This window comes from Podarcis melisellensis (genome assembly GCF_964234715.1).
Source record: "Podarcis melisellensis genome assembly, chromosome: 8".
Classification (NCBI taxonomy): domain Eukaryota; kingdom Metazoa; phylum Chordata; class Lepidosauria; order Squamata; family Lacertidae; genus Podarcis; species Podarcis melisellensis.
Window position 1 is genome coordinate 80,843,055 of NC_138540.1, and position 23,614 is coordinate 80,866,668.

Sequence of the window (23,614 nt, forward strand, 5' to 3'; positions counted from 1 at the left end):
ACGAGGTCTCACTCGTCATCTTCAGGCTGGTGCTTTCGGCTTCTTGTTACTGGAACAGAGCAGGATCTCAGTGTTTGAGTTCCTATAAATACTGTTGAGGGGGTGTGGTGTATAGCCTCCAATGTTCTGGGCAGAGAGGAAGTTCCCAGGCTAGTGTGCCTTTTCTTCTTTTGTTCCTTAATTACTTGAGGGATATCTTGAGTGATTTCTTGAGTGATATCCTGAGTACCACTTAGGTGGGTCATTAGGTGTGGATTAGTTGCTAAAGTCTTTGTGTCTTGACCTCTTGAACTTTGTGAAGAGTTTTTCTGAGAAGATGGCTGTACTGCACTTAGTTGTGCTCTGGCTTGGCTTCGTGTATAGGGGCGAGCTGTGGTTTTGTGGCCTGTGTCAGCCAGATCTGTGTAGGGATTGCAGGGGGGTGCAGCATCCGGAGGTGCCACCATGGTTTGGCTACTGGATGGTGTCTGTAATTTATCTGTGGAGAGGGTCTGGGTCTACATGCACAATCACACCACCACCCTGCACAAATAAACTCCGTAGCCAAGACTCTCATCTTCAGAACCAAACGCCTGGCTGACAAAGACCACTTGACAACTGAGTTACAGAATCTCTCAAATGTGTTAATTGCCAATGGATACCAGCAAAACAGGGTTACGAAGCTAATCCAAAAAGAAACACCCCCCAAAAACCAAGACACAGAAGAAAACAATGGCATGGCCCTCCTTCCTTATATCAAGGGCACTACAGATAAAATTAGCAAAATCCTCCATAAACACAATATCAAAACAGCCTTTTGCACCAACCAAAAAATAGCCAATATCCTCAGAAACCCCAAGGATAAAATCCAGTTGGAAAACCAAGGGGTCTATGAAATACCCTGCAAAGTCTGCCCAGCCACGTACATTGGACAAACAAACAGACGAATAAATGCACGTATCGCAGAACACAAGAATGCCGTCAAAAAAGAAGAAAAAACTTCCTCTCTTTTCCAACACATGAAAGAAACAGGACACGAAATTAATTTTGCAGATTCCAAATTGCTCTTTAACATGGAACATCACCACAAGAGAATAATCATGGAAGCCATCGAGATAGAGAAACACCCTCACAACATGAACAAGCGTGACGACACATCCCGCTTGCCAGACATCTGGAAATTAGCCCTCCCCACAAAAACTGACACCAGATCCAGAGGCACACAGAACGCCATCACCAATCAACCACACCAGACCCAAACCCAGACCCTCTCCACAGATAAATTACAGACACCATCCAGTAGCCAAACCATGGTGGCACCTCCGGATGCTGCACCCCCCTGCAATCCCTACACAGATCTGGCTGACACAGGCCACAAAACCACAGCTCGCCCCTATACACGAAGCCAAGCCAGAGCACAACTAAGTGCAGTACAGCCATCTTCTCAGAAAAACTCTTCACAAAGTTCAAGAGGTCAAGACACAAAGACTTTAGCAACTAATCCACACCTAATGACCCACCTAAGTGGTACTCAGGATATCACTCAAGAAATCACTCAAGATATCCCTCAAGTAATTAAGGAACAAAAGAAGAAAAGGCACACTAGCCTGGGAACTTCCTCTCTGCCCAGAACATTGGAGGCTATACACCACACCCCCTCAACAGTATTTATAGGAACTCAAACACTGAGATCCTGCTCTGTTCCAGTAACAAGAAGCCGAAAGCACCAGCCTGAAGATGACGAGTGAGACCTCGTCGAAACGTCGCCTAGACACCCCAACTTTTACACGGGAAGACACCCGAGGACACCAAAACCTGCATTCCTGTACCCGTGAAAATCTACGAAAGCATATATATATATATATATATATATGCGCAAACTGATGTGGAAATGATGAGAGCTGAACTTCAGATGAGAAAGCAGAGAACTCAGAATTGACTTGTTTGCCAGTCCCTTTGCATGTGCCTGCGCTAAGTCTTGTAAACCCTGAATCCCTCCTTGTCCTTGTGATTCAGTTGCTTCTGGTTTGTTTGGGGTCCTTTATTTCTGTGGTCCACCCCTGTCCGCTCTCACGTGGCTCTCCTTCTGCCTTTTCCCATCCAGCCCCGCAAACAGGTGGAGGAGACGTCATCCGCCGACCATAACCTGACCCCCAGCTGCGTGGTCACCACCTCGGAGCTCAGCGGTGCCCCTGTGCTGTTGAAACCGTCCCTGGGGGGTGAGAGCCAGCCGCCCCCCTATCAGCTCCATGCGCCCCAACTCCACCAGCACAATGGCTACACCGAGTATTTTAGCATGCACACGACAGGCGCCCGGCCCGTCTAGGCTTCTCCTTGACTGTCCTGATCCTTTGTGGCTTCCTACGCTTCCTTTCTCAACATTTTTCGGGGGGGGCCTGCCTCAACCCCCAACCCTGGTTTCTCCTCTGGGCCCCCTCCTCCTCGCTCCATCTTCTGCCATCTTCTATTCCAATTTGTGTCCTACCATATCAGAGGGCTATTTTATCCTGTTGTCTCCCTGGAATGCCAGAGTTTAGTGAGAGTACAGGGACACTGGATGCTTGGCATGGGGTAGAATTGGGGTTCCCCCCACTCCCCCCATCTTCCTGCCCCCCCCCGGTACGACGGAGGGCGTGACTCCCCTCCTCGCCTAATTAATTGCCTAAAAGACATCTATCTGTACGATACATCCCTGTCCTTCCCCAAGCTATGGTTGTACACTGCCTGCCACTGGGGGAAGCCAGGAACTGGATTAACGTGACCGGCGCGTGATTTTCTTCCACCCCTATTTCTGTCAGAGCGACAGGCCAATCTTTGGCTGCCTTCTCCCCTGTAGACAGTCTGACCCCAAAGGGAGGTCACCATAGCCTTCTCACAGCCGCCATTGTGGTTGAACGACTCTCCTGCCTGGATGCAGATGGGAGGGACTGCAGACATCCCGGCTCAGGCTGGCCTTGTAACAATGTTCTCCTGTATTATTGTTCCCTTCCGATGCTACCCTTTTCCTGCTACTGTACAGTGGTAGCAGGCATCCCCTATTTCCCGTTTCCTTGACACCCCGCCCCCGGGGGCGGTGTTTCCCCTCCTCCCCTTCCCCGTGACGGTGCTGTGGGTTCTGCTCCCTGATGACGGTGAATTTCTGAAATCCACCAGAGTGGGCTTTTTTGCCAAAATAAAGAGGATTCTTGTGTTTTTATCTCACTGTGAAGGCATGTGGCTCTTTTGGGGGAAACAGGTGGCCATGAAAGGAGGAATTGGAAACTGGGCATGGAAAACTTTAATCATCGCCGTGTATACAAAAAGGCTGATGGTCACATTAAACTCTTTGCTCTCTCAGGGCACATCTGCAGTACTGCCAGTCCCAAACATGTTTTTTTGAAGTGACACGGCTTCCGAAGAAGGAACCCTAGGAACTCGAGCTCTTTGAAAGGACTAGGGAATACAGTTCATGTTGGTTTAAAGTAGGTTGGAATTTGTGGCTTAGATGTGCTGTTTAGACTGTATCTACAGCACTTTTTTCATTGTGGGGCTGCTAACTTTGGAACTAGGTTGTGGACACAAACTGTACCTTTAAAGTACACCTGATGCACCTTTCCCCCCTTGAAGTATCATGGGCACTGTAGTCTGTTAAGGATTGCTAAAGACTGTAACTCCTTGAGAAGTAAACTACAGTGCCCAAAATTTGTTGAGGGAAAGAAGGTGCTTCGAAGGTGCTTTAAAGATAGAGCACATTCACAACATATCCCTTGTAGCTGATTCTTCAACAGGAACAGATTCTGCTTATCCCCATGCTGTGAAAGGCTTCTGCAGATCAAGCTGCTTTTAAAGGTGCATGAGCAGCCAAACTATTTTTTTCCTGGTCGGCTGGCAACTGTATATAATCCATAGCTATGCCTAGTGAGGGACAGGGATAGGATGTATTTAACTCTTTTCTTCAGGGTTCCCTCAAAATTCAACACAACAATCTTTCTCTTTCTTTGGTGATCACTCGTAGTCAAATAAGATTGTCTCCCATAAACATGGTTTTAACAATGAGTCTGTAAGTGACTGTGGAGGCCAATTCTGGAACCACACATCCTTCCACAGTAACCTTCCACTGATGACCAGTTCCATGTTTGCTTATTTTTCTCTGCCCTTGGTTGCAACGATGTCCGTGATTGTATGAAGGTTCCTCCACACCCTGTATTTGTGGCTGGGCAAACATTGCCATCCCAAAGTGGCTCGACCACCATCTAATCTCCATGGTGTTAGCTTCATCCTTCCACTTCATTATGAGCAAAATCTAACACAGGCTGTGGGGGGGGGGCAAGTTAAGAGACCCACCAAGCTGAACACATCCTGCCAACGACTAGTGATGGTTCTACCAGAAGCACTTGTCTGTGAAACCTCCTCCTCTTTGGAGTGACTTTCCAGGCCGACAAAACACAGGGAGTGGGGTGTCAATCACTTGGGTGGCAGCCACTGTGTGTGACTGGTGCCCTTCATTCATCTTGGTGAGTCACAATGGCGCGGATCTCTGTTGAGTGAAACGGGAACTGACTTGTCTGTTTTGACTGTCGGACCCATCTTCTTCAGAAAATGCAATGGCGCCCAATGCTTTCTCTGCACGGTGCTGAGTCATTCCGCCTCTCCCGGCTACAGCGGAGTTTCTTCAGCAGTCGTGTGCCTGTGTGTAAGGATTTAGCAGCACTGCAGTAAAACTCTCGTGCACAGCTTCTTCTATTCTACGAAGCTTTAAACAATAAATCAGCCATGAGAGAGCAACGACATGTTGCCTCTGCAAAAATGGAAAGTAAAAGTAAGTTCACATTCATAAGTGAAACACAGGGGGGGGGGGACTGGATGTCATTTCCCTTGAGCTATTAACCCTGTAAACTCTGGGACTTCTCACAATCTCAAGTGTGACTGCAATTGTCCCAGTTATTGTGAGTGCCTCCTCTTGGGTGTGGAAGATGCAGAAGAAGCCAGATTCCTGCAGGTAGCACACGTAGTTTCCGTCATTCTTGTTGAAAATGCATTGAAGCATCCAGGTCTAGAACAAACTCCTTCAAACTTCAACAAGACCCGTAGTTCTGCACAGCTTGCAACTGAACAGCATCTTGAACAGGAGGCACTTACCACTGCTATCGGCAAATCTGTTGTGGGGGGAAATCCCCTGGGAGCTGGTTTGCAGCAATAAATAGAAATGTATCTGTTGAGACTTGGGCACAAATAGCTCCCCTTCTCAAGTTGAGCTGCTTTTTATTGCATCTGTTCGATTCGTTATCCACACTTGGATTCTCGCAACTTTTGTCAAGCACTGTGCTTGTGGGTTGAATGTTGCAGGGAGCTCTGCAGTGATTGCATCAAGGTAAGGAATGGTCCTCTTAGTGGTACAGCTCATGTAGAAGGTCAGGTCCTAGGTTCAATTTTCCACATCTTCACCTAGAAAGATCTTAAGTAGTTGAGCTGGAAATGGCTCAACTACTATCTGGATATTTGAAAGGTTTCTGCCAGTAACAATTTTGTGATAAGTTGACCAGTGTTCTGACTTGGTGTAAGTCAGACTTGTGTGTTATTTCATGTTTGGGTGGGATGGGGGTGAAAAGCATTGGGAGGGCTGAGTAGCAGAGAGTTTGGTTGTTAAATCTTTGCCGTTTATACTGACTTGGATAGCAGAGGAATAATTTTAATGTTGTGGTAGCCAATGTCTGAAGAGTACCATATTTGTAATGAGTGCACTGCACACGACTAGCAGTGAATTCCAGAGTCACACACCCACACCCCGTAGACAAAGGATGGTGAATGGAAACATATTTTAAAAATATTTGTATATAAATATGAAACAACAACAACAAAACAGATACCAAAACAGTCATTCCTAGGAGAAGGCATTCTGCAACAGACGTTCCAATACTGGACAATGGATTCTCACCTTTTTACCTTTCAGAGTTCCATATATGTGCCAAGCTCATCAGCTTGTCCATTGCATTAATCAACCATACAGTTTTCTCGTGGTGGGTGGAGACACCTGTTCAAAATAAAGGGTTGTTGTTTCCTCTATTTCTAAAAATAAGTACCCCCAGATTCCTGAATTCCTGGAGAGCATTCAGAAGCATAACAACCCACAAGCCTGTTAATATCAGTCTATTTCATTCAGCCATTAATAAACAGCAATACAGTGACCAATAGCTAACCATACATTTGTGGATCAACGGTCTAGCGCAAGAGTGCGTTGCTGAACTACAACTCCCAACCATCTCTGGCTATTGGCCATGCTTGCTGGGGCTGTTGGGAGTTGTAGCTCAGCAACATCCAGAGGGCCAAAGGTTCCCTTCTCATGGTTTAGCACCGTACACACACACACACACACACAAGCTCAGTTGGGCATTCAATCTGGAAGTGAACATGGATCACAAAAAAATAATTTTGCACATGTTCATGTGCCATCTTTGCATTGGTAATGCGGGATGCAGAATCTCTGAGGAGACAGAGAGGCATTCTTGGTAAGCTCCTTCCAACCAAAGGATTAGCAAATATTGTGTCCCCCTGCCCAACAGCCGTTTGGTAGGGTGGGTGGGTGTGTTGCTCCATCCCTTCCGCGTAGGCTTCGGGAGGAGCCTCCTTGCTGCCTTCGCAGAAGTCTGTGCCGGCATCTGTGCGTCTGCCACTGTCCTCGTGGCCTCTGATCCCCCTTGGGACATGCACAGGCAACCTTCACCCTACAGTATGGCCAAACTTGGCCCTCTAGCTGTTTTGGGACTACAACTCCCATCATCCCTAGCTAACAGGACCAGTGGTCAGGGATGATGGGAACTGTAGTCCCAAAACAGCTGGAGGGCCAAGTTTGGCCATGCCTTTGTTAACGGAGAAATCCGAGGGCTCCCTTGGACAAAAAGCAAAGACACCAACCAGGACAATTGGAGCAAAACAGCAGCCAGTAGGCTCGGTCTTTATTGAGACTGTCGCAACGGGACTCCGACTCACCACAGGATGAAGCAAGGTGGAAGCCCTGAACAAAAGAAGACCCCAACTTTTATTAGCTACTAATCCCTCATGCTACACCCCTAAGACTACATCATTGACACATCACAAAGAGGAGGGGTTCAGGGAGGAGTTGTGGTGGTAACCTGAGTGTCTTGTCACCTGTCGGGTTCCTCATCCCCACTCCCCATGATTACATTCCTGAGGACAAAGAGGAGTTCACTGTTTCCTGCCCCAGAGGGAAGGGCTGGTCACTGTCCTTTGTTTCAGTCCGTACTGAATCCACTTCCATATGCAGGTCCTTTGTGAGTGTAATGATTTTCTGTTTAGGACCATCAAGGTTGGCATGCTAACTGGGTAGGGCTCCCTGTGGACGTGTTGGCTGCCTTGTGTCAAGTCTCTCCCCCCCCCCCTTTGATAGTCCTTCCTTCATGGTGTAAAATAAAAGTGGAACGGTACAGATCCGATGTACGGGTGATTTTCTATGAATTTATAACAGAAGCTTATGCTGTGTGTGAGTGTGTCGAATTTGTACAAACTGAATGATTGGGGAAGGGGTTTCCTGCAACACCTTGCGCCTACGCTGTCCACGCGCTAAATAATGAGCTTCACAAGCCTTTGCGGGTGCGTGCGAAAAATCTACAAAATCCACCCCCCCACACACCCAAATTCAGGAGAACGGCACTTTGCACATGCTCTGCGCTGCTGCTCTCGGAAGACAAGGCTGCCTGAATCTACCAACAGCAGCAATCCCAACTCGCTATTCTCTTTGTAAACGGGATTTTTTTCATTATTAAAAACAACTATTATAAAAATAACAATGATTAATCACTACACATAATCAAATGAGCGGGTGTATTACATTTCATGGTAATAAATAAACATCCCGCCTCCGGCCCCTCCAGTTGCCATGACAACGGTCCTCGGCGGCCTCCGCACACTCACACCGGCCTAGAACTCGCCGCTCTAGCCTCTCGCTTCCTCCTGCGGCCTCTATGGTTCTTCAATCGCCCGTTGCCTTTCCATAGAAATCAGGGAACGTCCGCGTTCCGGTTCCCCTCTATCCCTCTCTCTATGCGCCGCGCTCCTCCCGCGGGCCGCTCTGGCCCCGTCGTCTCGCTGCGCCTCATCGGTCCCGGGCTGCGCCTCTCTATGGGCCGCGGGGGCAGCGGAGTCGGCGGCAGGTGGGTCTTCTCGGGGGGCGGGCGAGGTGGGTCTTCCCCCTTTCCCGCATTCCCCCCCTCATTGCACGCCTCCGCATGGTCCCCCCTTCGTAGGCCACCCTAATAGACCTCACCTGATAGATCCCCCCCCCTTGACCCTCACCTTCCTCCTGCAGAGAGTCCCCTGGCTGCAAAGTCACCCGTTTGCAGGATTTATCCCTTTCCCGGCCCCCACGTTCGCCCCACTCATCATTCGTTATTGTTATTATTAATTATGTATACCGCCCTGAGATTTACTGGTGAAGGGTGACAGTATAGAAATACAAGATAAACCCCCCCCCACACGAAATTCACAACAAATGGCAGGACAAAACAAAAACAATAAGCCCTTCTCCTCTCCCACAAACACACGTCGCCTCCTGGGCTCTCCTCGTGAACCTCCCTTTCTATATATACTGTACACACACAGTGTAGGCGCATTTCTGTTCCATGCTGCAGCCCCTCTGGGCATCTCGAGGGTATGATTCTCACAACCCCAAAGACTTAGCAGGGACTCCCCTCTCCCTTTAGGGTCTCCTCCTTTTCAAAGACCTGTAACTCCAGAAGTAATGCTTAAAAGGAAAAAGGGGAAAAAATCCTGCTCTGGACCTAAGTTTCCTCCTAGGAAACTTGTTTTGATTCCCCAGCTGGGACCAGTTCCAGGGAATTTCTTCCCTTCTGTTTCTCTTCCTTCTCCCATAAAGCCTTTTTTTGGGGGTGGGTGGGAGGATACTAAACACACACATGACACATACACAGTGCTTTTTTTAAAAAAATGTTTGGGGTACTGTCATTTTGACGCAAGAAAATCACCATTTTAGAATTCAAATCGGGGAAAATACAGTAAATGGACAGAAGTACAAAGATTGACAAAATGTTTAGGGGTTTACGTACCCCTGCATCCCCCCCCGAAAAACAGCACTGCATGTACACACCCGGTTTGCTTTATGGGGAGTGGGTTTCTTATTGGTGTAAGGCAGCCTTTGCCAAGCCGGCGCCCTCCGTGGGAGTTGTCCGAAACATCTGGAGGGCACCTGCTTGGCAATGGCTCCTTTAAATTTAAGCTGCTTGTGAGAAAGGATTGGAAAGCCCTGACTGCAGTTTGAGGCACCGTCCCCTTTACGCCACATCTCTCTTTTTTCTGTCTACATCCTGTCCTGTCCTATACCTATTACTCGAATTCAGCATTTGTAACAAGTTGTGGATCTGAGCCATGTCTACGTTCTGAGAATGGGAGGTTTGTCAAAAGTTAGTTTCGTTGACTTGGTGCCCTCCAGATGCTGGAGCTGGGGCTGATGGGAGCTGTAGTCAAAAAACATCTGGAGGGAACTGGGTTGGTGAAAGCTGCTCTATTGTGCTAAACAACTCCCTGCCTTTCTCCTTGTGTCCCCAAAATCTCTCTGGGCCATCTTGGCTGTTCCACTGCTCTCAGAAGCTTTGGTGGGATGGTGGTTCGGGAGAGGGCGTTTTCTCCAGCAGCCCCTAAGTTGTGGAACTCCCTCCCCACAGAAATGTACCTGGCACACAGTCAGATGGGCAGGGTATAAATAATACAATTATTATTATTATTATTATTATTAGTTTGGCACTTGAGGTGTATGTTTTTAGGATCCACCTAATTTTTTGTGATTTTAAATTGCAACGGGCAGTGAGGATGATGGCAATGATAAAAATGAAAATAAACAGTATACAGTGGTACCTCTGGTTACGTACTTAATTCGTTCTGGAGGTCCGTTCTTAACCTGAAACTGTTCTTAACCTGAAGCACCACTTTAGCTAATGGGGCCTCCCGCTATTTCTGGGTTAGCGGAGTCTGTAACCTGAAGCATATGTAACCTGAAGCATATGTAACCCAAGGTACCACTGTACTCTGCCCGACCTCCCAAGTTCTTCTCTGCTCTTTCAGGCTGGATTATGGCATTCCCTTCACCTTTTGGACTGTGCTGAGCAGCCTCCGAATTGTGGGGAGATCCAAACCCCATCATGGACTCCTTATTGGACGGCTGCCTGAGGTTGCTGGTAACGCTGCTTTTAGCCCTGTGTGGGATCCGCTGGGCCAGCGGTGGCGACTGTAAGGGGCACCGCCAGGTCCTGCGCAGTGCGTCAGGCTATGTGACGGATGGGCCGGGCAACTATTCTGTCAACGGCAACTGCGAGTGGCTAGTGGAAGGTAGGAATTTGGGGAGGCTTCTTTATTTATTATTGGAAGTATATAAATCTACCTCCTTTATCCGAAGGTCCTATGGTGGCTGTCTGCAACAACCTAAACTAAAAATAAAAAGTAGGATAGAACAGAGACTTTAATTACAAACAAAACCAGCAACCCAAGTCCTGGACCCTGAGATCATCTTCTGAGGCCCTTCTTCCTGTGCATGAGAGCCTGGAGTGTAGCAACATGAGAACAGGGCCTTTTCTGCAGTGGCTCCCCATTTGTGGAATACTCTCCCCAGGGAGGCTTGCCTGGCGCCTTCATTGAACACCACTAGGCGCCAGGCAAAAACATTCCTCTTCAGCCAGGCCTTTAGCTGATTAATATTCTATAGCCTTTTAAACGTGTCTGTGGGAAGAAAGTGTTTTTATTTTGCTGTTTTGTTTTACTTACAGTGGTACCTCTAGATGCGAACGGGATCTGTTCCGGAGCCCGGTTCGCATCCTGAAGTGAACACAACCTGCGCGGGTTGCGATTCGCTGCTTCCGCGCATGCGCGCGACGTCATTTTGACCGTCTGCGCATGCGCGAGTGGCGAAACCCAGAAGTAACATGTTTCATTACTTCCGGGTCGCCGTGGAGCGTAACCTGAAAATGCTCGACCTGAAGCATATTTAACCCGAGGTATGACTGTATTTACTTGTTTTTATCTTGCATTTTATTCAGTGAACTTCCTTGAGATTTTACGATGAAGGGTGGTATATAAATCTAATAACTAAATAAAGACAATAATAAAAAAACGTTTTCCCCGCCCATTTGTTTCTACCTTTAAATATAAATCAGCCGGTTAATGATACATTTGAGAAGTCCTGCCAAATATATCAGTCGTGTGATCAGAAGAAGGGTGATGGAGGGGTTCTGTGCCTCCCAGCAGTTAGATGGTGCACAGAAATTCTGCAAGTGCTCACTTTTCCTGCTGCAGAAATGGGAATTGTCCCTTCTTGAATACCTATCTAGCACACAGTTGTTGGCGATGCAGAACCTTGTCCCCATAGAGGTGAAAGAGGAAGTGAGAAAAGTTCTGTGCACTTTTCACAGGACAAAAGGTGACCCCACTCAGTGCCTCTTGGACCAAGGGGGCTAAGAAGCTTAGTGGGCTCCAGGGGAAGACCCTCCAGGGCTCATGGGAATTGTGTTGGTACCCCCTGCCTTACAGGAGTTAGGAAATGATGAAAACACACTCTTGGTCCTGTGCCTGGTATTCTAACCCTCCCGCCCCACTTTTGCTCCCTGTTCAGCTCCCAGCAGCAGCTACCGCATCCTCTTGACGTTCATGTTCATGGACACTGAATGCACCTATGACTACCTGTTCATCTACGATGGAGATTCTCCCAGCAGCCCTTTGCTGGCCAGCCTCAGCGGCAGCACCCTGCCCCCCACCATTGAGGCCACCTCTGGCAAGGTACTGACCCCAGAGGTTGGATGGAGTCAAGTTGCAACCAATAGACATAGGCCTGGACCAGTGGGCATGGAAGGGCTCCGTGGCCTGGAGGTTTTGCTCTGGGGTTTGGGAGGTGGCCACTTACGAGTGGTTGTTGAGATGAGGTTGGAGATTACTGCATCCTGGGGAGAGGAGTGGAGACTCTGAGGGGCACACGGGGCACGTAGCTGTGGTCTCTTAAGGGACACGCGAGTCGTGTAATTGTGATCTTGGGTTTCACGTGGGGCATGTAGCTGCGATCTTGGCACCATCCTGCCCTCTTAACTCCTTGGCAGATGCTGCTGCACCTGTTCAGTGACGCCAACTACAACCTCCTGGGCTTCAATGCTACCTACACGGTCTCGCTGTGCCCAATGGGCTGCTCGGGACACGGGATCTGCGACAACGACGGGCACTGCACATGCTTCCAAGGTTGGGGCGGCGAGGGCTGCTCCATGCCTGATTGCGTCACCTACTGCCAGAGCCATGGCAGCTGCAGCCAGGTAAGACTTGCGACTTTCCGGATCTCCCCATGCTTGCCCCATAAAGAGTATTTGTAGCAGCCAAGTGTGTGTGTGTGTGGTGGGGGGTGGTCACCCCAAACCTCTTGCCCTAGACACAGCTTTCTCCTGTCTTTCTCCGGTAGCCTCCATCTTGTATTTCTCGAGTGGGGGCACACTTTTTGCAAAATAAAAAAACCGGAGAGACAATCCGAATTCACTTCCAGGAACAACTGAGTTCTGCACAGCTCTCTGTTCTGGACTGTCTCGCAAGAGTGGTGCATGCTCTGGTTATCTCCCGCTTGGACTTCAATGCGCTCTGCGTGGGGCTACCTTTGAAGGTGACCCAGAAACTACAACTAATCCAGAATGCAACAGCTAGACTGGTGACTGGGAGTGGCTGCCAAGACCACATAACACCAGTCCTGAAAGACCTACATTGGCTCCCAGTATGTTTCCGAGCACAATTCATAGTGTTGGTGTTGACCTTTAAAGCCCTAAACGGCCTCGGTATACCTGTATTCCTGAAGGAGCGTCTCCACCTCCATTGTTCAGCCCGGACACTGAGGTCCAGCTGCAAGGGCCTTCTGGTGGTTCCCTCACTGTGAGAAGGGAAGTTACAGGGAACCAGGCAGAGGGCCTTCTTAGTAGTGGCGCCCACCCTGTGGAATGCCCTCCTACCAGATGTTAAAAAACAACTATCTGACTTTTAGAGGACATTTGAAGGCAGACTTGTTTAGGGAAGCTTTTAATATTTGATGTTTTATTGTACTGTATTTTAATATTTTGCTGGAAGCCGCCCAGAGTGGCTGAGGAAACCCAGCCAGATGAGCGGGGAATAATAATAATAATAATAATAATAATAATAATAATAATAACAACAACATTGCCTAATCTCTGCTACTTTGTGTAATCTTATTCTGCAGTTTTTGTTATTTTGCCCTATTTTCCCCCTGGTTTTTGCTTCTCTTGGGGAACTCTTTGCAAGCACCAGATCTGGGCCTGCTCTGTGTCTCTAACCTTGGAAATCTCATTCGGACGTCTCTCGAATATCTGCAGTTTTGCTTTCAAGCCTAGACTACTAGGCACAAGGGCTACCTTTCCCCCTTGAGATGAGTTGCCCCTCCCTGCCTGCGGGCCAGTGACACTTTGCAGGGAGCCTTAGGTTTTGTTGTCCTGACAGGGTGTACTGCTTCTCCACAGGGCTCAGATCATTGCCGGTGCGAACCTGGCTTTGTGGGCCGGGCCTGTGACTTAGCCCTGAGCGAGAACCAAGGAGCCGGCAAGTGGTACAACGTCAGTGCCCGGGATCCTAGTTTCCGGCCCCGCACGGCAGCGGCTGGTGCCTTCTTGCCCTCCACTGGAGGACTGTACATCTTTGGAGGTCAGAAATTAATCCAGTTGTCCACTCCTGTGGGGTGGAAGGAAGGGAGCCGCTCTGGGCGTTTGGGGTCTGCAGTCCTGGGGTGCTTCCTTTCCCTCCTGCAGTTCCAGGGGGCGCTTCCTTCCTGTTCTGCAGCCCCATGGCTTTTCTTCTTCCTCTCCAGGTTTGGATCTGAACACGGCCCTGGGGGACCTCGTCTTCTATAACTTCACCACCAACGTCTGGCATCGGCGAGTGCTCAGCCCCTCTCCGGTAAGCATCTTCTTTCCTTTGTCGCCCAGCAGCGATTTATGCGGCACTTTAAAATTCTGTTTATTTAGAAAATATATAAACCACTTGCTCGGGGGGGGGGGAATATCAAGCAGTGTATAAATGAAATGATAACTAAAACATGACTAAAACCCATAAACCAATTTAAAACTAGTACAGTACAGTGGAACCTCGTGTTACGTACCACCCCCCTTATGGATGCTTTGGGTAACGTGCTCTGCTTAGCTGGAACTAGATTCCCCTAGTTGTGACTTGCCCCAGGATGTGAGAGGAAGCCGTGTGCCGGTGGCACGGCAGCAGCGGGAGGCTCCATTAGCGAAAGCGTGCCTCATGTTAAGAATGGTTTTGGCTTAAGAACGGACCTCCGGAACGAATTAAGTTCGTAACCAGAGGTACCACTGTATATATAAAATTGGCATCATTCTTTTTAAAATATGAAGTTTTTTTTTTTTAAAAAAACCTATTAAAAATAAGTATAGATTAAAAAAATCTAAACAAGGCCCTTTAGGGCCCATGAACCTGAGATGTTTATAGCATCCTCATAAAAATGTAATGTGTGACTGCATCATCATTAATGTGTGTCTGCACACATCCGACTTGGTGGAATACTCTGTCCCATGAGACCAGGGCCCTGCAGGATTTAACTTCCTTCTGCAGGGCCTGTAAGACAGAGCTATTCCGCCTGCCTTTCAATTTGAACTTAGCCCGATCTTTTATTCCCCTTCCTTCCTTCCTTTCCTCCCCCTCCCCTTTTTATGAAGATTACCCACTCTGGGATCCCACAGCTAACTCTCACCTGGTCTCCTCGCTGGCCCAAATAGGACTAATTTAGACAGCTAGCTCTGGCGATCATCTAATTTTTATTGGATGGATTTCCCCCCTAAATTGATTTTTGAATTCTGAATTTATTGTTATTCACGTTTTATACTGTATTTTATGCTGTTTTTTGTTGCATCAGTTAAGTGTTTTAAATTTGTTGTTAGCTGCCCTGAGCCCGGTAAGGGCAGGGTATAAATAAAAATGTATTATTATTATTATCTCAGAGCCAGGAGGCTGCCCCTTGAGCCTTCCTTGCAGCTGCTTCATGTGTGAAATGGCCCTGGGGGGAAATCTGCCCCACTGTGCCTTGATCCTCTACCTCCCGCTTGTCTAACTCCTTTGTCCTCCCCCTTTTACAGTCGGCCCGCCACTCCCACATCGCCGTGGCATGGGAGGGCTTCCTGGTCCTCTTTGGGGGCGAGCTGGCCAGCGGCTTTCTTACAAACGACGTCTGGATGTACCTGCCCTGGGAAGGCCGTTGGCAGGAGCTGGTGCCCCTCAACACCACCTGGTTTCCTCCACCTCCTGGGCTGGCCGGCCACGCCTCTGCCGTGGTGAATGAATGGCTTTACGTATTTGGAGGTGAGAGCAAGAATCACAGGATCTTAGTCCAACCCCCCTGCAATGCAAGAATCTCAAGAATCTCAACTAAAGCATCCATCCCAGATAGCCATCCAATCTCTGCCTAAAAGCCTCCAATAACCTGAAGTGCAGCAACTTGAACAGGACGTGGAAAAGTAGAGTACTGGAATACTTTGCCTCACCCACTGATAGTGATAATGATAATAATAGTGGTGATGATGATGATGATGATGATGATGATAATAATAATAGGATTCCTTAGCTACCTGTCACCATAAATTTCCGGGTGGGTGGCAACGGTATAAAAACACAGGATTAAAATCAGTCAAAATAATCTAAAACCAAACTAGGGTGAGTCCTGAAACCAGAAGACTAGGGTGGGATCTGAGTTGTCAGAAGCCAGAGGTAAATAAGTGCAGCTTCAACACGTGACAGAAATGGTACAATGGAAGTGCCTGTTACGGCTGTGGGGAGGGACTTAGGCAGGCATAGGCAAACTCCGGCCCTTCAGATGTTTGGGACTACAACCCCCATCATCCCTGACCATTGGTCCTGTTAGCTAGGGATGATGGGAATGGTAGTCCCAAACATCTGGAGGGCTGAAGTTTGCCTGTGACTGGTTATGGAGCTGTTACAGAGATGGCCCTCTCCTGGGCTGCCACACCCTGAGCTTCTGAGGGCAGCAAAACTACCAGGAGATTGGCCCCCTCTGCCAATCTTAACACCCGAGAGGGTATGTAGGAAAAGAGCTGATTGCCCAGATATTCAGGTGCTAAGTCATTCAGGGCTCTAACCACTCACGTGAACCCCCTGAATTGGACCTGGACACAAACTGGTGACCGGTTCAGCTGTTTTAGAGCAGGTTGCTGTGTGAATTCTATATGGAACCCCAGTCAAGTAACCTGGCTGCTGTGTTTCGGACCGGAGATGTCTTCAAGGGCAGCCCCATGCAGAGCACATTGCAGCAGCCCAGCCCGGCAGTCACATGAGCGTGGAGCATGGTGGCTGAGTCACTTCTTTCCAAAAGGGGGCTTTAGCCGGTGAACCAGCCAGAGCTGGAAATAGGCGCTCTTAGCCCTGCTAACTTGTTTCCCTTCCTTTGTGCAGGCCGCACCTCGGTGGATGTCTTTTCCTCACAGATGTACCGCTTCCATCTGAGGATGTGGCGCTGGGAGTTGGTGGTGCCCTCAGGGGGCAAGGCTCCCGCAGCCGCAGGCCACTCCATGGTGTTCCACGCAGCCTCCCGCACTCTCCTGGTTTACGGCGGGCACCGACCCTCAACTGCTCGGTAAAGAGAAAACTGGGAGTACTGTGGGCATACACACCAGGGGCTGCCACCCCTGCTCACTCCACCAACCAACCCCACCTATCTGCCCTACAAGTGGCCGAACCCTCCTCCCTTTACACCTCACCCACCCCTGCACACTCCTCTGTGAAACGTCCCGCATCCTGCTCCTTTGAACACCTTCCCTTGGCTGCCTGCTACCCAGTCGTAGCTTTCTATTGGTGGCCATTCAGACTGCAGCATGATGGCAGCCTTACAATTCTATGTATATAGGAAGATATGTATATAGCAGAAGTAGATCTTTTATTTGTTCAGAACATCAAGGAAAACTGGAGCAAAAGGCCTTTGGGGGTTTGATTTACAACTTCCTCAGCCCTATTGATGCAGGAAGTTGCCTTGGTTGGTACAGCTGGCATATAGACAAGGGATGGGGAACCTGTGGCCCTACAGGTGGCACTGGACTACAACTCCCATCAGCCCTAGCTGTTGGCCTTGCTGGCTGGGGTTGATGGGAGTTGTAGTCCAGTAACCCTGGGAGAGCCATATGTTCCCCATCCCTGATATAGGCTAAGTTCCCACCTTCTTCTCAGGTTATTAAGTCAATGCTTGTGGGTGCAATTGCTTCCTTTCAAATCTATTCTTATTGCAAATATAACAGGAAGGAAAAAGGAAGAGACCATATCAACTCACGTTAACTATAAGAAAAACCCAGCAATTCTAATTTAAACATATGTGTTAAAATAAACAGTCCCTCTGGGCAAAATGAGATTGATGCTTACGCTGTGGGCAGACTTGAGATGATGGAAACATGAAGGGGGTGATATGAATCATAGGATTTGTAGAGCTGGAATTGTATAGTTGGAATGTTAACTCAAGCATCCATGGCAGATGGCCACCTAACCACAGCTTAAAAACCTCCCGTGAAGGAGAGTCTACAACATTCCAATGGAGTCCATTCTACTGTCAGAAAGACATCTTACTTATGTTTAGTCAGAATCTCCTTCTGTACCTTCAGTCCATTGGTTTGGGTCCTAGCCTCTGGAGAAACCAAGTTTGCTCCATCCTCTGTGTGACAACTCTTTAGATGTTTGAAGGTGCCTATCGTATCTCCTCTCATCCTCCAGGCTAAACATACCCAGCTCCCTCAACCGTTCCTCATAAGGCTTGGTTTCCAGGCCCTTGATAACCTTGGTTGTCCTCCTCTGCACACGTTTCTGCTTGTCACTATCCTCCTTCATTTGTGGGGCCCAGAACTGGACACAGGATTCCATAATAATAATATAATAACAATTTATTATTTATACCCCCGCCTATCTGGCTGGGTTTCCCCAGCCACTCTGGGCGGCTTCCAACAGAACACTTAAATACAATAACCTATTAAACATTAAAAGCTTCCCTAAACAAGTCTGCCTTCAGATGTCTTCTAAAAGCCTGGTAGTTGTTTTTCTCTTTGACATCTGGTGGGAAGGCGTTCCACAGGACGGGTGCCACTACGGAGAAGGCCCTCTGCCTGGTTCCCTGTAACTTCGCTTCTCGCAGTGAGGGAACCACCAGAAAAGCTGGACCTCAGTGTCCAGGCAGAAAGATGGGGGTGGAGACGCTCCTTCAGGTATACAGGACCGAGGCTGTTTAGGGCTTTAAAGGTCAGCGCCAACACTTTGAATTGTGCTCGGAAACGTACTTGAAGCCAGTGTAGGTCTTTCAAGACTGGTGTTATGTGGTCTCGGCAGCCAGTCCCAGTCACCAATCTAGCTGCCGCATTCTGGATTAGTTGTAGTTTCCGGGTCACCTTCAAAGGTAGCCCCACAGGTGTGGTCTGACCAAGGCAGGAAGAAAAGCTTACCTGAAACTCTCCTGCCCTCAGCTTCAGCGTGCGAGTGAACACCACCGACCTCTTCCATGTGGACCTGCGCTATTGGAGCACGTTGCGCGCGAAGGACTCGCATCGGGGACCTCGAGAGCGGGCCTTTCACTCTGCCACAGTCATTGGCAACTACATGGTTGTGTATGGTGAGTATGGCCTCTTCAACCAGAGGGCAGGGGTGTGTGGAGGAATGTGAGAATTGGGGTGGGGGTCAGATCTTTCCTTCCTCTTCCAATACTGAATATTTGGGAATTTGGGGAAGGGCTGTAGCTTAGTGGCACAGCATCTGCCTGACATGCAGAAGTTCTCAGGTTCAGTCCCCATCAATATCTCCAGGTAAGGCTGGCAGACAATCCTGTCTGAAATCCTTGAGAGCCGCTGCTAGTCTGTGCAGACACTATTGAGCTAAATGGATTCATGTTCTGACTCAGTATAAGGCAGCTTCCTCTGTTCCTAATCATTTTTGGTGCAGGTAATACAAACCAGTTTTCTACCATTCCCCCAAACCCCTGCCCTCCTCGCATTGACCCTTTTCCTTCGACAACCTGAGACACAGAACCTTGGCTCCCCAGGTCGTTTTATTTACATGCCAGGCAAAGTTCCATGTGCTAAATTGCTGCATATCCAGGTTGGTGCTAAAGGCACAGGAGCAGAGCCAGGAAAAAGAACTGGCGACCCTGTTACCAAGTTTAGTACGGTATTGTTAAATTAACATTGCCAAAACTTCCATTTCCTGTAAAGTTTATGTAAGGGAAAAGCCTGTATTGAAGGAAGGGCATAAGTACAGTCGTGCCTTGGTTTTCGAACAGCTTCGTTCTTGAACATTGTGGCTCCCAAATGCCACAAACCAGGAAGTGAGTGTTGCGGTTTGCGAACTGTTTTTGGAAGCCGAATGACTGACGGGGGTTCCGTGGCTTCCGATTGTCTGCATGAGCTTCCTGCAGCCAATCAGAAGCTGTGCTTTCGTTTCCGAACGTTTTGGAAGTTGAACGGTCTTCCGGAACGGATTCCATTCGACTTCCAAGGTATGACTGTATTGCCCCACCCACCCACCCACCGGTCCCCATATCCCCTATCAGTTGCTATCAGTGGCTACTAGCCATAATGGCTATGTACTGCCTCCGCAATCAGACAGCAATGCTTTTGAATGCCAGTTGCTGGAAAACACAGGAGGGGAGAGGTCTCTTGGGCACGAATCCTGCGTGCCCGTTTCCCACAGACATCTAGTTGGAGAACAGGACTAGATGGGCCATTGGCCTGATCCAGCAGACTTTCCTTGTGTTCTTAGGCACTGGAAATAGCTGGACATTTTATTGCACCATTGTATATATGTATTTTTCATCATCGTCATCAAACCTTTTATTGGCATCACATACAAACATCCACAGCAAATCAATACAGAATTCCCGCCTTCCCAGTGACACAAAACATTTGTCAAATGAAAGAGGCAAAGCAGTCTAACATTACATCTCTAGGTCTCCAGGAAGATCAGACATCTGCAATGCGTTTTGACGACAAAAAACCAGATAAAGATATTTAGCTATTAACTTGGTGAGCTCCTGATTATTCACCAATAATAGAAAATGTATGACCTCTAGCTCTGGTTTCCATTTGGGGATGCAGAGTTGATCTAGGAACTGCTGGCGGAGATCAACATATAGTTTACATTTAAGAACCATTTGTGTAAGAGTTTCCACCTCACATGGGCAAATTCTTTCTCCTTCCACTATTCCCAAGAACCTTCCCCATTGGAGGTTTGAAGGATTTGAATTAAACCTGGCCAGCGAAAATGCCCTTCTTTCTTGAGGATTAAAAATTCAAGATAATTGTGGTTAATTTCATATGCCCAAGAAAGTTGAAAGTTAAGAGGGGAACATGTTTTCTCTGCTGCTGCTGTTAGTTCCCGGCATTCAATATCCCACAATCTAGTTTTTATTATAATATATATTTTTGCTGATGGGACATGGGTGGCGCTGTGGGTTAAACCAGTTCGAATCCCTGCGACGGGGTGAGCTCCCGTTGCTCGGTCCCTGCTCCTGCCAACCTAGCAGTTCGAAAGCATGCCAGTGCAAGTAGATAAATAGGTACCGCTCCGGCGGGAAGGTAAACGGCGTTTCTGTGTGTTGCTCTGGTTCACCAAAAGCAGCTTTGTCATGCTGGCCACATGACCCAGAAGCTGTACACCGGCTACCTCGGCCAATAAAGCGAGATGAGCGCCGCAACCCCACGACTGGACCTAATGGTCAGGGGTCCCTTTACCTTTATATTTTTGCTTTGCTTCCTTTTCCTCTCCAGGGGGAAATGTCCACATCCACTACCACGAGGAGAAATGTTACGAGGACGAAATCTTCTTCTACCACCTGGGCTGCCATCAGTGGGTCTCCAGTCATGATTTGGCGCCTCCACTCTCCCACGGTGAGGGAAGGCTCTGATTCCAGGAAATTGCACTCGCCCTCTTAGTTTGCTGCAGGGTCCTGATGGTGCCATGAACTCACAGAATCTCCAGTGGTCAACTTCCCTATAGAAAGAGCACTTCTGTATCAAGTACTCTGGGGAGGAGAGAAGATCCACAGGTCCAGCTTCTCTCATCGCAGCGTTGAAAGGAAAGGGGACACCTGAGCTTGCTGAGCATCCTTTTGCCACAGAGCTCGTAAAGCAGGAGCCCGTATCCCTCTTGTATCTCTCCTAGTACTCCAGCTCCCATCAGCCTCATCCAGCCCTGCCAATGGTCGGGACTGATGGGAGTTGTAGTCCAGCAACATCTGAACCAGATCACAGATTGCTCATTCCTCTTGCAAAGGAACAAAAAAATAAATAAATGTTTGGTTTGTTTGTTTTTAAACGGATAGTGTGAGTTTTGATCTGTCACACCAAAAATCAAGCCAAAGTTAAATTTTGGTCTGCCATCTTGTTTCAAAATGGCTCCCAAATATTGATGAAGACCCCCTCCCCCCCCCCCACCCCAGGAACTCTCATGCCGTGTTTGGTGATGATATCTCAAGAGATGGACGAACTTACACCAAAAAACAGGCAAGGTCATGCCAAAGTCACATTTTGGTCCACCAACTTGTAACCCAGTGACCAGTTGGTGACAAAGACTACTGCCCCCACCTCAGAACACTCATGCCAAGTTTGTCAACGATATCTTGAGAGGTGGCTAAACCCATGGAGAACAGATAGACAGACAAACCCTTTCCCAAAATGTATAGATTTATACGGCACCCTATTTCTCCCGGGCCCCAATTCCCGCGCTTTGTTGTGATACCACAATAGGCTGCCCTTGACCTGGTCTCTTTCTCCTTCCCTCAGAACACGAGGCCAAGACTCAGGCCCAGGCGCGAGGCCGCTACTCCCATGTAGCCGCGGTCATGAACGGGAACGTGCTGGTTGTGGCTGGCGGCTACAGCGGGGTGCCGCGGGGAGACCTCCTGGCGTACAAGGTGCCTACTTTTGTCTTCCAGGTGCCTTCTCAGATGGTAAGTGACTCTGCCACCTTTAACCCCTTCCCTTTGCCTGCTTCTGATGGGCTGGCCTGACCCCTGGGCCCATCGAAACCTCCGCATCCTAAGAGCTGGCCTGTCACCTGTGCTCTAGCAGAGGGCCTTCTGGTCTTAACCAGGCCAACCACGTACACCCCAACTAGGGTCTCTTAGGTGTGTCCTTTCAACTGTAAAATCGTAAAACTGGGAAATTTTACAAAAAAAATGGGCAGCATGAGACTTGGGGTTCATGAGAGAATTAGGCTGGTTAACTTGCTCCAGGAAGTAATGGTCTCTCCTGAGGTGTTCATGTACGCACTTCCTTTCTTCCCTCTGTTCTGTGCTTTATACACCGGTTGAAAACCCTTATTTTTCTCCAACCTTTCTCCAGATGAACTGTTGTTTCAGTTTGCACCTGATACTCTAAGCAATGGAGGAATTTTAATTAGGCTTTGAAATTTTGTTTTGTGATTTACATGTTATGTTCCCCTCCCTCAGTACTCTTATTCACCACGTAAGATTATTTAATTTAATTTATTTATTGCTTTATTTATAACCAGCGAGGGTGCCTGGTGATTTGTGGAAACAAACAAAAAAACCCAAAAAACTGCTTTTAAAATGGACAGCGCAGTTTGTGATTTTGGACCCGCTTCCCAAAAATCAGGAGAAGTCACGCCAAAAGTGTTAGTCCGCCATCTTGATTCAAAATGGTGCCTGGTGCCCCAAATATCAACAGAGTCTGCTAGCCCCCATGTTGGAAACCCCCATGCCAAGTTTGGAAACGTGCTTATCATTGTCACTTTATTCTATATCAAGCTGTCTGTAACACCTTAAAATGGATACATTAAAAAATAAAGAATGTGTGTTGTTGCAGAGACAGTCTTTGCATTCTGCTGGGAGGCAGGGTGTGGGGAGCAGGAGCTGCACACCCTCCCTTTGTGTGGGGCACTTTGTAAGGCAGCTGAGTGCCTTTCTGGATGCAGGACTGACTTGAGGGGTTACTGACCCACACCTTTGCTTCTCCCCCCACGGCCTCAGTACCACTTGGACTACTGCTCCATTTACACTGAAAAAACCACGTGTGCCAAGGACCCAGAATGTGCCTGGTGTATGAGAGGCTGCCAGAGTACCCAGCCCCACAGCACTGTGAGTAACTCTGGGGGTTCAGCGGTTTAGACCACAGCAGCATCTCTTGGGCTTGGGTTGGTGGTTCAAATCCCCGTTGCTCTGTCCCAGCTCCTGCCAACCTAGCATTTTGAAAGCACGCCAGTGCAAGTAGATAAATAGGTATCACTGTGGCAGGAGGGCAAACGGCGTTTCCGTGCGCTCTGGTTTCCGTCACGGTGTCCCGTTGCACCAGAAACGGTTTAGTCCTGCTGGCCACATGACCCAGAAAGCTGTCTGTGGACAAACACCGGCTCCTTTGGCCTGAAAGCGAGATGAGCACTGCAACCCCATATTCACCTTTGACTGGACTTAACCGTCCAGGGGTCTTTATTTATTTTTACCTTTGGGGGTGTGGGGTGCGTGACGATCCGGAGATGAGTAGCTGCGCCTGGACAGGAGTGGAAATCTCACTGGTTGTCGACTGTGAGATGGTGGGAGTTGTAATTTGACAACATCTGTAGCACACCACGCTGGCTACTTGGAGTGCAAGAA

The 23,614-nt window shown here is 48.5% G+C and overlaps 2 protein-coding genes and 1 long non-coding RNA gene across 4 annotated transcripts in view; 2 read left to right on the top strand and 1 right to left on the bottom strand.

Moving 5' to 3' along the window:
• TMEM145 (transmembrane protein 145) overlaps window positions 1–3,175 on the top strand; it is a 41,421-nt gene extending 38,246 nt beyond the window's left edge. The window contains exon 15 of the mRNA XM_081922161.1: window positions 2,084–3,175. Coding sequence (XP_081778287.1) covers window positions 2,084–2,305 — 222 coding nt within the window. The 3' untranslated portion in view covers window positions 2,306–3,175. The remainder of the gene's footprint in view (window positions 1–2,083) is intronic.
• The window catches only part of LOC309376272, a 152,813-nt gene that overhangs the window by 79,302 nt on the left and 49,897 nt on the right, over window positions 1–23,614 (bottom strand). The gene's annotated exons all lie outside the window — the stretch shown is intronic.
• MEGF8 (multiple EGF like domains 8) overlaps window positions 8,010–23,614 on the top strand; it is a 54,254-nt gene continuing 38,649 nt past the window's right edge. For both annotated transcript variants that reach the window (XM_081921864.1, XM_081921865.1), the window contains exons 1-12: window positions 8,010–8,126; window positions 10,051–10,314; window positions 11,591–11,754; window positions 12,069–12,275; window positions 13,476–13,656; window positions 13,820–13,908; window positions 15,105–15,327; window positions 16,435–16,615; window positions 18,477–18,622; window positions 20,772–20,891; window positions 21,786–21,952; window positions 22,994–23,101. In XM_081921864.1, the coding sequence (XP_081777990.1) occupies window positions 10,128–10,314; window positions 11,591–11,754; window positions 12,069–12,275; window positions 13,476–13,656; window positions 13,820–13,908; window positions 15,105–15,327; window positions 16,435–16,615; window positions 18,477–18,622; window positions 20,772–20,891; window positions 21,786–21,952; window positions 22,994–23,101 (1,773 nt within the window). In that variant the 5' untranslated portion in view covers window positions 8,010–8,126; window positions 10,051–10,127. The remainder of the gene's footprint in view (window positions 8,127–10,050; window positions 10,315–11,590; window positions 11,755–12,068; window positions 12,276–13,475; window positions 13,657–13,819; window positions 13,909–15,104; window positions 15,328–16,434; window positions 16,616–18,476; window positions 18,623–20,771; window positions 20,892–21,785; window positions 21,953–22,993; window positions 23,102–23,614) is intronic.